At 43.3% G+C, this 13,620-nt stretch overlaps 1 protein-coding gene across 1 annotated transcript in view; it reads right to left on the reverse strand.

The window, feature by feature from the left end:
* Nucleotides 1-660: 660 nt before the first annotated feature.
* camk1b (calcium/calmodulin-dependent protein kinase Ib) overlaps nt 661-13,620 on the reverse strand; it is a 70,165-nt gene continuing 57,205 nt past the window's right edge. The window contains exons 3-12 of the mRNA XM_041891627.2: nt 10,183-10,314; nt 5,942-6,016; nt 4,815-4,953; nt 4,201-4,327; nt 3,780-3,855; nt 3,474-3,586; nt 2,925-3,003; nt 2,676-2,763; nt 2,331-2,478; nt 661-2,042 (exon numbers count right to left, since the gene is read on the reverse strand). Of these exons, the coding sequence (XP_041747561.1) occupies nt 1,939-2,042; nt 2,331-2,478; nt 2,676-2,763; nt 2,925-3,003; nt 3,474-3,586; nt 3,780-3,855; nt 4,201-4,327; nt 4,815-4,953; nt 5,942-6,016; nt 10,183-10,314 (1,081 nt within the window). The 3' untranslated portion in view covers nt 661-1,938. The remainder of the gene's footprint in view (nt 2,043-2,330; nt 2,479-2,675; nt 2,764-2,924; nt 3,004-3,473; nt 3,587-3,779; nt 3,856-4,200; nt 4,328-4,814; nt 4,954-5,941; nt 6,017-10,182; nt 10,315-13,620) is intronic.

Consider the following 13,620-nt stretch of genomic DNA (forward strand, 5'->3'; position numbering starts at 1 on the left):
TAGGTCTGTAGAGTCAATGCATGTGTGTGGGACTAGCTAGAGAGAGTGAGGACAGAGAGGATGTCCCTCTCCCTACTAGTCTCGCGTTGCCACACTTCCAAGTCTTGTTCACTTGGCTATTGGAACGAACGTGAGAAAGCCTTAAATCTTACTAACAGTAGGAGCTATAACCCACTGGACTGGACTGGCTTGGTAATGGAAACACATTGTACCCTTCTCGTCAGAGAATTAAGTCAGTATGTTTTAATTAAAAGTGCGAGTATTATATGGCACAAATCGGAAGAGCCATCGTCAGCTAATTTATGTACACTAAATGTATGAAGATGATGGATTGAATGTAAACTGAACTGTTGAAAAAACAAAGGAACAATAACAAATGAGTAAAGTAAAGTCCTTTGATATAAAATCCTGCCTTCTCTTTTAGGTAACCAAAAGTATGTTCTAAATGACCTTATAAACTGGGTGGTTTGAGCCCTGAATGCTGATTGGCTGACAGCCGTGGAACATCAGACCGTATACCACGGGTATGACAAAACGTTATTTTTACTGCTCTAATTACATTGGTAACCAGTTTATAATCGCAATAAGGCACCTCGGGGGTTTGTGGTATATGGCTAATATACCACGGCTAAGGCTGTATCCAGGCACTCCGTGTTGCGTCGTGCATAAGAACAGCCCTTAGCCGTGGTATATTGGCCATATAACACACCCCCTCGTGCCTTATTGCTTAATTATGATGAGTGAGAGAGAATAAATTATGAGGTGAGACAATGAGATGTATATTTACATTCTTTAACTCAAGTTCTCTCTGTACAGATACAATGGCTTGGAAAAACTAAGTACTAACTAGTACTAAGAGGAATAGCTGTGTATGTAAGTCTATCTCCCGGGTATTACACTTCTCAACTGGGAAAGAGATCTGGACAGATCTTGACTGAGGTAAAAGTCTGTATTTTAACGACTGAATTGCCACATTGAAATATATATAAAAATACAATGATAGAAATGAAATAGCCTCTAATGCTCCTTTAACTGTACAGAGATATAGAGATGTATCTTTAGATTTCTAAAAGCTACCAGAAAATAAACCTTTGATACTGTTCTAAAGGCACCATAGAAGAAGTCCCTGTGCTGAATTAGTTAAAATCAGAAAGCCTTATTCTGTTACAAGCCTGGGGGGCACAACCACAAACTGGGTCTACCGTATACTAGCCCAATGGATGGAGTATTCTCACATTGATTCTCCAGATGTGGTATTAGGTGAATGCTTCTTGGGCTACATTTATATTAAAAAAATAATTTTAACATACAACAAAGCCATACAAATGTAATGCTGAAGGACTAAACTCATTAAGGTCATAAAGATGTGTATCTGCAGTACAGGAACTATACCATAATGATTACCACCATACATACACGATTTTGCAATACACTCTTCACGCTATAAAACACCTGCTGCCAACATGCAGGGGGAACTGTCACCTCATCATGCAGATATCATTAGTGGATTCTGTCAAAGGGGAAAGATAATGATGATTAAAAAAAAACACCATGCACATAAATGCAGAGATATAAAAAGCAGATGCACATTTTAAAAGGATGAGTAAAACGCTGTCCAAGCTCTGTCCCGCTACCAAAATATATGACCCAGGATTATTCTGGGCACCACACCTCTCTTTCTCAACGTCCTCCTCCTTTCCTTTCCTCTCCTCTCTCATCTCATCCTCCGCTCTCACCCAATCCATTCAAGTTACCTCCTCTGTTGGCATCGAGTCCCTCCTCCCTCCTCCCCACCCTGGATTCATAACCCGCCTGCCCCTCCTGGTGGCGGGTTGCTGGAACAACTCTGTATTCCTGGCCAGACTAGGGAGTTCTCTGGTCTCCAGAGGTAAATGTGAAAGTCATTGGTTGGCCCCGCGTGGCCCGGGTGAGCAGGGATCAGACCCGGCTGGTTGGATGGCAGCGGTATGTGCAGTTGGAGAGGTGGTCGCGCTCCGCCCCCCCATCAGCACTCTGGCAGCAGCCCCCCTCACACGGAGACTCTGGAACACAGAGAGAGAGAGAGGATGATCACCACACAGAGATCTGAAAACTCTTCTACACTATAAATCTGCCTCTTATTAGCCTATTTCAGCCTGGACATTAGGCAAGGATTACTTATCAAAGTGTTACTGAGTGAGACAGTGTTTTGAGATGTGCGTAATCCTAAGCCTAATACACTTTGAAAGGGACTGGTTATTCTCTGGCAACATACTGTCCCTAGCAACAAGACCCACTGGGGATGAATGAACAAAACACGGGGGGGGGTGACGGTGCTTTGACCCACTGACCGGTGGTGTGCTCTGTTTCTGTGGCCTCGGGCAACAGCAGGTGGGCTCTGAGGGGGCTGGGCAGGGTGGTCTGGCTGGGGGCCTCCTGACTGGTGCCCAGCTGCAGACGCCTCATGTGACGCACCACCGCCGTGGCATTAAACGCTTGCTGCAGGAGGGAACATATTAAGATCAGAATTTTGAAAAGTGATACATGATAAATGCCATAACAGCTGTACTGACTTAATAACAGTCCGCTGAATACTGCAGGATCTTTAGTATTCCACTAATATACTAAACACAGTACACCAGCAAAAATGTATTCGCATTTTGAAGAGGACCAGATGCACAGAAAAAGTAACTCACCCTCCACTTGCTCTTGGCAAAGTTCTTCCTGATCTGAGCACTGACAGACTCATGGATGTTCTTATCTAGAGCTGTGTCACCAGCGATCCTGAGGGACAGAGAAAGACATAAGGGGACAAATTCGGCTGGTTGTCACAAGAACAGGTGAACACTTGGCAAAAGCACACATTTAGTAGATAATTCTGGACATGATAAAGTCGTGTTGTGTGTGTGTGCGTGTATTATCAAGGAGAAGATGGTGTACACTACCAAGGGTGCTGCAGAGCCTGGTCACATGTGTAGCGTATCCTGGGGTCCTTCTCCATCAAGTGGACTATGAAGTCTTTGGCTAAAAACACAGAATGAAAAGTAATATATTTAACCCAAAGGCAATGCCTTTTTTAAAACATAGATATATCTAATGATGCTACTTACACACAATAAAAAGGTAGCTGACGCAGAAATAGACTCCTAGGATACTACAGTAAAAGGAACTTCACTGCAGCAGAAACACTGTCCAGACTGACTTGACAGTAAAATACATAAACTGTCCACGTGCCTTTGGACTGACTTCAGAAACTCCCCACAGGACTATGTACTGTACCATGATCCCCAGAGCTCTAAGTAATGGTGATCTCACAGGGCCTCAGTGATTGTTCTATGGCCAGTGAGTGTATTATGGTTCATCCCATACACACACACTGACAGCTTGGCAGGAAGACTCAAACCATAACAAACCCCAGACCAAGGTAAGTAACTTCCAATAATATGAAACTGCTGACAAATGGAACTAATAATGACAACGTAGGACTACTGTACCTGAGTCAGAGATATCGTCCCAGTAGGGAGAGTCAAACTCATATTCTGCCTTCAGAATCTGCTCAAAGAGCTTGGCGTCGTTCTCGTCATAGAACGGAGGGTATCCACACAACCTGCGTCAGAATAAGTGCACAAAGGCATCATGTGAGAGTTAGGGGACCTGTTGTAATGCTTTTATACTTGCATCCATGAAGTAATCTGGTATGAGTTGATTGTTGAACACAATGAAGTGGAAACTAGTGTAACACAGTAAGACTGGTAGGAGAAAGACTAAAGTGAAAGAGCCAGTCCAACCCCATGACTCACAGGATGTAGGCGATGACACCGATTGACCAACAGTCCACCGCCTTGCTGTAGGGTTTCTGGGCCAACACTTCAGGGGCTGCCAACGATAAGAGAGCAGTGTTTTCATCAGCATCATTACACATCTAGCCTGACATGATCACTGGGTGTGTGCTTTCATTACATTTTACATTCACATTTCAATCTGTATTGCTGAAGCGATTGTAGCGCTATAAATGCAAAGGTAATTTACTATTGAACCGTTTACCGTGAATGCAGTCTCCACTAACGCGGGAACATTGCCTTTAAATTTAAATCACGCTGTAATGCTGGATTTCCGTGATACGGTACAGTACAAGCCCTAAATCATAGAAACCACATCCTCTTGAAACATAAATACAGACACACACACAGGCATGTACTGATCAGTACCAGTCCTCCTTACCCACGTATCCTGGTGTTCCGCAGGCTGTGGACATGACACTTCCAGATCCCTCGATCTTTGACAGGCCAAAGTCACTGATCATGATCTTAGAGTCCTCCTCCATACTGTAGTACAGAAGGTTCTCCGGCTGGAAAAGAAGACAGAGAATTCAATCAACTTTATTGTTCACTAACATTTTATAAACACACACATACAAACTGGGGAAATAATTCATTATTCAAACTAATGATCAATCAGTTTATACGCTGCTGAACTGCCTGTAAACAAATTAGCTCGTTAGAGGAGTAAAGATAATTTATCTCATTTAAAGGCACTGTAGAACGATTGGGACAAAAGCATCATGTGCCTAGGCAACAAACATTTTCCATACTAAATTATAAGATCACCCTTAAACCTCTAATCGCAAAATAGTAAAATGGTTGAAATTCAAAGTTGCAATTTTCACAGCACACCTGGTGTCTTCATCCTATAGAGTGGCTATCACTCATCCAGTCTTGTACTATTCAGTCATTGGACAGAAAGAAGAAGGTAAATGACTCCAGTGTTAAACACTGAAATCTCCTCTTTCACTGTTATACTCACCACCTGACCCTTGACCCCTGACCCAGGCTCACCTTCAGGTCGCGGTGTACGATGCCCATGTCATGGAGGTATTTGACAGCGTCCAGGATCTGCTGGATGAGCTTGCTAGCATCTTTCTCTGTGTAAAAGCCCTTCTCCACGATCCTGTCAAACAGCTCCCCACCAGACACCCTGGACAGAGAGGAGGAACGCGTCTGATGTACACCTGCTATGTATGGCAATCTAACTTCAACCGTCTATAAGCCTACATCACCACTAGGTGGAGGCATTGCTTCTTCCTAGATGTACCCACCACTGCTCTCTGTGTTTCAGCTCTAAAAACAAGTTAAAGCCATGTCATGCTGCCTCCCAGAGAGAGAGAGAGAGAGAGAGAGAGAGAGAGAGAGAGAGAGAGAGAGAGAGAGAGAGAGAGAGAGAGAGACAATAGGGAGAGAGGGGGAGAGAGAAAAAGAGTGAGAGAGGAGGAGGGAAAGAGGGGAAGAGAGATAAAAGGGATTTTTATTTGTGCAAACCCCCAACTGTTCTTTGGTTAAATCTGACTGCCCTTATGGCAGTGTTGCTAAAGTGAACCCCCCCCCCCCTTTCATCTCACCACCCACTGTTTTCAACAGTAAAAGCAATCTCTATCTCTCACACACCACTCTTTCTCTCTGTATCTCACTCGCTCCACACCTTCCGACATTTCAGGAAGAGAAATGGGTGGGGGGCAGAGAGGCTGCAGGTGTAGCGCACATTCATTCCCCAGTGGTTGTCAGCAGGCACAATGCTGTGTGTGTGTGTGTATGTGTGTGTGTGTGGGTGGGGGGCAGTCTGTGACTTGACTTCTGTTGGGATCAGTCAACAGAAAGGCCCCTGAGCTCAGAGAGTAATTAATGGAGAACGACACTGTGCGTGGGAGACAGCACAGGCAGGGAGTCTAATACATTTACATTTACGTCATTTAGCAGACGCTCTTATCCAGAGCGACTTACAATACACACACGCAAACACACATACATTGCAGAGGAATAATCTTGAAAGTTTTCAAACTGAAGACTGCCTCTTCACAAGGCAGAGAGTGAGCTGGTTGAGGGACAGAAAGGGCTGACGTGGGTAGAATGAGGATAGAGAGAGATAGAAGATAGAGGCAGATAATAAAGACAGCAGGATGATCACTCACAGCTGCATAACCAGGTAGAGGTGGGATTGACTCTCAAAGATGTCCTCCAGGGAGACAATGTTGGCATGTTTTAACCTAGAGAGAGAGAGAGAGAAAGAAAGAGGGAGAGAGAGAAAAATATATATATATATATATATATATATATATATATATATATATATATATATATTGAGAGAGAGAGAGAGAGAGAGAGAGAGAGAGAGAGAGAGAGAGAGAGAGAGAGAGAGAGAGAGAGAGTCAGTCACAAACATTGTACATTACCATTAGAAATACAGAACTGTCTGACAAAGTGTGATCGTTAAAAATTGCATTCTGTGATTTTCTCTGAGATCGTTCTCATTATTTCTCTATCTAAATAAACATCATAGGGAGCACATTATATGAAAAAAGTATTATTTTATATTAAAAAGGTGCTTTATATATAATCTCGGTTAACCCAGAGCTAAAGTCTCACATAATTGGTCAGATGCTCGATTAAGTTCTGGGTACATGCATGTTAAGAAGGAAAGAAGAGCTCCAACCTCTCTTTGCAATTTATGACAAGTCTATAGGCCAAATGTCCCCTCCCCTTTTGAAATTCGAAAGATGCTAACACCTGCGAAATCGTGATTTGTCCAAAGCAACAGAACTAATGCTGCTCGTTATCTTACGCCTTCCATTGTATCATGACAGCTCTACGGTACCATTTATGGTTACACAGTCTGTCTACGAGAGATTACAATATATATTATACTAATTATCACTAATATTAGTTTAAGCTGGAGCTAGAGTTGTGTTGCCAGTGATGTCAGACTGTGTGGTGTCACGCATCTTCCTAATTGGTTGAGCAGTGTATTCCGACGCCCACCTGGGAGTCATTGGCATGGAGACAGAACAGAACACTGAGCAGGTGAGTCACGGCTCTGGAGGCGGCTTTCTCCCATCAGCCCCGTGCTCGCCCACCTAAAACACTTCACTTTACACTCAAAGACTGTCTGAGAAAGATTGTTTACACACACACACCCACCCACAGACACGCACTCATGTAGGTGCATGCACGCACGCACACACACACACACACACACACACACTCATTCACACACTCACTCACTAAGTCTCTCCTCACAAGCCATTTTTCAATCTTTGGTTTGAGCTCAGCTTGAGTGTAGGAACCATGAATGGGGTAGAAAGCTAACAATGCTCTAACACAATGCCAAATCCTCCTATGACTACAACGGAGTAGCTCTTCTATCACTAGGTGTCTCTCTCTCTACACCAAAGTATCATGGCACTGCGCAGGTAGAATACATTGCTTTCCCCTCAAGATACTGATAGTCCATTCATCAGTGTCACTACATTTTTAGAAGACCTGCCCAAATAGAACGATATCAGACCCCTTTGATGACACAGACAGACAGACGGCAGGCACCCCATTGATGACAGACACTTGTCACATTGGCACGGCTCGGAGAGAGGCCAAAACAAAAATGGAACTGCACCGCAGTATCAATCTTGTATCACGTGTGTTACTGTGCCCTGTCTGAAACATTGCTGCCTGGGGAAAATCACAACACTTTATCATTGGCAGGGATCCAACTGAGACAAGAGGGAGATTATAAAAGCCTTTCGATTTCATTATGGTCTCAGTAAAGTGTTTCATTGAGTGGAAAGAGTGAGCTGAGATAATGAATTGCTCCATACAGAGGCTGACTAATGGTTTTGTGCAGGACTGGGGGATACATACAGTACAGTTGGTTAAACTAGAGTACAGTAAGGGAAGTTAGCAGCACAGCCACTTCAACAGCTATAAAGTGTTATCCTTATCTCTCTCTCTCTCTCTCAGTAAGAAGTAAGACACTGTCCCTCTTATTTGTTTAAACTTGATTAACACTTTGCCATGTGATGTTACAGATATATGAGGGACCATGAAGAGGTTTGTAGGGGCTTGGGGTTGATTACAGACTGTTAACAGATAACTGTATCCAGAACCCTTCACACTGATACCAACTACCCACTATATTCTACACTGTTGTTCACTTCATCCTGTCTGATGTGACTCTGGATGACTAAGCAGCTTTGTCCTGTTTCATTGCCTGGTTACCCAAACTCGTTCCTCCAGCCAAACGCTACGCCATGCCCACGGACTTTAGTTTCTTCTCTGAAGAGTCTGGATCTGAGTACCTCCCCAACGATTTCTAGAACGCGCACACACTCTAACCATTCTGATTGGTCCCAGAAACAGATGGGTTGGGCCAGAAGCAAATAGTGTAGAGGTGCTGACTAACAGTGAATAAAATGTCAGCTATAAAAACAAATAAAGAGAGTTGCACACTCTATGTACAAGTGGTTGAGAGCTTCAGGTTGAGAGCTTCAAGTTCCTTGGTGTCCACATCACCAACGAACTATCATGGTCCAAACACACCAAGACAGTCGTGAAGAGGGCACGACAAAGCCTATTCCCCCTCAGGAGACTAAAAAGATTTGGCATGGGTCCTCAGATCCTCAAAAAATTCTACAGCTGCACCATCGAGAGCATCCTGACTGGTTGCATCACCGCCTGGTATGGCAACTGCTTGGCCTCCGACCGCAAGGCACTACAGAGGGTAGTGCATACGTCCCAGTACATCACTGGGGCAAAGCTTCCTGCCATCCAGGACCTCTATACCAGGCGGTGTCAGAGGAAGGCCCTCAAAATTGTCAAAGACTCCAGCCACCCTAGTCATAGACTGTTCTCTCTGCTACCGCACGGCAAGCGGTACCAGAGTGCCAAGTCTAGGTCCAAAAGACTTCTCAACAGCTTCTACCCCCAAGCCATAAGACCCCTGAACAGCTAATCATGGCTACCCGGACTATTTGCACTGCCCCCCCCACCCCATCCTTTTTACGCTGCTGCTACTCTGTTAAGTATTTATGCATAGTCACTTTAACTCTACCCACATGTACATATTACCTCAACTACCTCAACTAGCCGGTGCCCCCGCACATTGACTCTGCAACGGTACCCCCCTGTATATATAGCCTCCCTACTGTCACTTTATTTTACTTCTGCTCTTTTTTTTCTCAACACTTTTTTTGTTGTTTTATTTTTACTTTTTTTGTTTAAAAATAAATACACTGTTGGTTAAGGGCTGTAAGTAAGCATTTCACTGTAATGTCTGCACCTGTTGTATTCGGCGCATGTGACCAATACAATTTGATTTGATTTGATTTGATTTGATGTATAAACTCCCAGTAATTTATTGGGTAAGAAACCACCAACGTTTCAGCATCACTGTGCCCATAACACAAAGCAGCGTTTTGAAAATGTGTCATTGGCTTTGATACTCTGATTGGTTAGAGATGATCCGATCGCTGATTACTTTGTTTTGTACAACACCCCTAATTTTGACGTCACCACAAACGACTTCAACGATGGCAGTCTCGGACTGAAGTATGTAGCGAACATAGAGCAGCGGAATAATTACATTTGAGTCGTCAGACAAGCTGTTTCATGGGTACAGTAGTGATGTCCTCTAACAGATGTTTTACACCGTCATTAAGAGGCAGCCATGTTGCCTTGAGTAATTGGGTAAACATACAGAGTTCAGCATCTCACTCCAGGTTTCTCTGACAGTTCATGACCTCATGGGAATACACTAATGGGAAGAGTAGGAGGCTGTGTTACAATACTCTTAAAATGAATGGTTTTCCTCCTTGTCTCCTCACTATTGGCTCATTACCTGACCTCTACATCACAAGGAAGGACCCTAACCTAAGGCACAGACTGATACAATCACTACTAGAAGAATGAGGTGATCTGCAATGAAAATGTTACAATTCTGGCTTAATTTGACTTTTAGGAGTTTAAACGATGGTCTCTCTCTGAATCTCTCTCTTCCTGTCTGTCTCTTTCTTTCTGTCTATCCCTCTCTCTCACTCACAATCTCTCTCTCGTCCGCACATCCTCAGCTCTAGAAATATCCCTGTATATTCACTTGGCCTCTGTGTCTCCTGTAACCCAGGTAACAAGAGCACTATAAATAGCTTAGGCCCCTCTAGTTCCGTTGTTTCCGGCTTGGTCCGTAATTCCACAGTTTTAAAGGGAGGTATTTTAACCAGACTGTCATTACTGCAATTGTAGTCACTATCTGTCTCAGAGTTAAATCACTTGTTCCCCTAACATCAATAAGCAACAAGGGTGTGTAAATGTGTGTGTGTGTGTGTGTGTGTGTGTGTGTGTGTGTGTGTGTGTGTGTGTGTGTGTGTGTGTGTGTATCACTCACTTGTGCAGGACAGCGATCTCATTTTCTATGCTGTTCTCTTTTCCCTCCAGGGCTTTCTTAGGGATGCATTTGATGGCCACCAGTTTCTGGGTCCTCTTCTCTTCCGCTAGGACCACCTCAGAGAAAGCCCCCCTGAAACACAAAAAAGACAGGTCAGCCAAAGACACCACAGACTGCCAATCACATCTTATTAATATAATTGTTCTCAGCAACCATTTTAATTAGTAATCCAGGCAAACCCTCCAAGAGAAAACCATGGCAAGGAAAAACTCCTTGTACAGTGAGGGAAAAAAGTATTTGATCCCCTGCTGATTTTGTACGTTTGCCCACTGACAAAGAAATGATCAGTGTATAATTTTAATGGTCGGTTTATTTGAACAGTGCGAGACAGAATAACAACAAAAAAAAAATATAAATTGATTTGCATTTTAATGAGGGAAATAAGTATTTGACCCCCTCTCAATCAGAAAGATTTCTGGCTCCCAGGTGTCTTTTATACAGGTAACGAGCTGAGATTAGGAGCACACTCTTAAAGGACTAAAATCCTGCAGCGCCCGCAAGGTCCCCCTGCTCAAGAAAGCACATATACAGGCCCGTCTGAAGTTTGCCAATGAACATCTGAATGATTCAGAGGAGAACTGGGTGAAAGTGTTGTGGTCAGATGAGACCAAAATCGAGCTCTTTGGCATCAACTCAACTCGCCGTGTTTGGAGGAGGACGAATGCTGCCTATGACCCCAAGAACACCATCCCCACCGTCAAACATGGAGGTGGAAACATTATGCTTTGGGGGTGTTTTTCTGCTAAGGGGACAGGACAACTTCACCGCATCAAAGGGACGATGGACGGGGCCATGTACCGTCAAATCTTGGGTGAGAACCTCCTTTCCTCAGCCGGGGCATTGAAAATGGGTCGTGGATTGGGTATTCCAGCATGACAATGACCCAAAACACACGGTCAAGGCAACAAAGGAGTGGCTCAAGAAGAAGCACATGAAGGTCCTGGAGTGGCCTAGCCAGTCTCCAGACTTTAATCCCATAGAAAATCTGTGGAGGGAGCTGAAGGTTCAGTTGCCAAACGTCAGCCTCGAAACCTTAATGACTTGGAGAAGATCTGCAAAGAGGAGTGGGACAAAATCCCTCCTGAGATGTGTGCAAACCTGGTGGCCAACTACAAGAAACGTCTGACCTCTGTGATTGCCAACAAGGGTTTTGCCACCAAGTACTAAGTCATGTTTTGCAGAGGGGTGAAATACTTATTTCCCTCATTAAAATGCAAATCAATTTATAAAATTTTTGACATGCGTTTTTCTGAATTATTTTGTTGTTATTCTGTCTCTCACTGTTCAAATAAACCTACCATTAAAATTATAGACTGATCATTTCTTTGTCAGTGGGCAAACTTACAAAATCAGCAGGGGATCAAATACTTTTTTCCCTCACTGTAAAAGGTTATGAACCAGAAATAAGAGGCCTAGATCAAAGAAAATCACTTTTATTTGTTGTCACTTTTTCTTTATTTCTCCTCTAAATGAATACTGAGGAAACTAGACATTAGACTGGGAGGATATGTATATTATCAGTGCTCCAGTACCCATTCCGAAGCCAGTGGAGCAAGATCTGAAAAATGTATGCAGTATGAAAAATGTATGCACTCACTAACTGTAAGTCGCTCTGGATAAGAGCGTCTGCTAAATGACAAAAAAATAAGAATAATTCTGACAAACTTCTCGCAAACTTGTCTCAACACGACGTGCTAAAGCCACACACAGGTTCGTAGAAAGCAGCGGTTACCAAACCTTTTTTGCAATTTGACCTAAATAAAATAATTTTCTTGTCTCACTAGATAAAATATACTATATTTCTGGCCAGATTCTAAACCCACAGTTGGCCGTGACACAGGAGGCTTTTGCCATGATGACCTACCACTGGGTGCTGATGCATCATCTGGGAAACACCATAGGTCAACTCGTGAGAGAGATAGACACAGTGGAGAATGACAAAGAGAGAGAGCGAGCGAGAGTGAGGATGTTCCCCAATGATGGAAAAAGTTTGGGAACTAGTGATCTAAATCACTGTGGAAGCAGAACCCAGCTGCAACCCAAGGGGACTGGCCACAGTCCACCATTTAGGACGCACTGTCCTAAACTGATCTTTATGATTCTGGGCTCAAATCTAGCCCTGCAGCAGGGGGTGGGGAGTTTACCAGTTCAAATTCCTCTCTAGAATCTGGAGAAGTGAACTATAAAGCCGCCTCCCAAAGGACCAGACTAGAAATGGCAGAGAGTGCAATCATTCTCCCAAAAAAGACTGGTGATAATGACAATGATGGATGATAATGATAATCTCATAATCTTGCCAGTCTGTTTCAGGATTAGCCAACTCTATTGACAGTACCACACACTCTCACGTGTCAATGTGTCCTGTTTACTCAGACCTACTGTATTTACACAGAAGATACGAAATAACAGACAGTAAACATGATCTAGTCTAAACAGTACATTTAGATGTATGACTGATAACGATGCCTTTGAAAAAAACATCTCGAAGGCTTTAATCACCTATAAGTATTTTCATAACCAAACAACAACGATCGCTCTGATTAATGCAGAAAAAAATTCCTTGACATCCCGAGGGATGTTAATAAGAAAACAAGTCTATGCAGTAGGATGACTAATTTATAAGAACAGAATAAGTGGTTTTGGTTCAGTGATGTGCTGTGGGTTTTGGCTGAGATGGAGCAGAGCAGAGTTGTGTGTGTGTTTACTAAGCTGTTCCTAACAGGATGTTCTTATCATCGCCAAGAGACACAGGTCCAGGAAGACGCCTGGCCCTGATGCTATCAAACACTAAACTGCCCCAACATACTACTAATACCAGCAGACAGAGCCTCCTCTAAGATACACTCACATAGACACTATCCAAACACAGAACTATCACAACAGTTCACAGCTGTGCTCTTCTATACAGACTACGGTGCTAGTCAAACAGTCAACTATACTAACAGTTAGTCAACAGTATTTCTGTCAGTTAACAGTTAAAACAGCCAAATGTTCACATAGTCAAGCATCCTAGCAGAATTGTATACTAACAGCCAACTGTCCCTAAACAGTGAGTCTCAAAAATCAACATTTTGCTTCAGAGCTTCTAAAGACAGTCTGTCACTATGCTGACAGTCTAGTGTCCCAACGGAGCCTTAAGATCCTCACTGTTTGAAACCAACGCTTTCACATAAGCAAAGCCAACTCACACTCTGTAGCCAAGCAGGGTCCCTAGGGGAGGCAGTTAAAAATACACTCAAGGCCACTTTTATTGAAGCTTTATTCCCAGTAAAAAAGTATTGTCCTCTAACACAGAACTTTTACAATTGGATTTTCTCTAAAACAAGCTGACTCAATACAGGTTTATTTTTTTGTCTCGTAGACACAGAGAAAAAAGTT

The sequence above is a fragment of the Coregonus clupeaformis genome, chromosome 12, assembly GCF_020615455.1.
Source record: "Coregonus clupeaformis isolate EN_2021a chromosome 12, ASM2061545v1, whole genome shotgun sequence".
Classification (NCBI taxonomy): domain Eukaryota; kingdom Metazoa; phylum Chordata; class Actinopteri; order Salmoniformes; family Salmonidae; genus Coregonus; species Coregonus clupeaformis.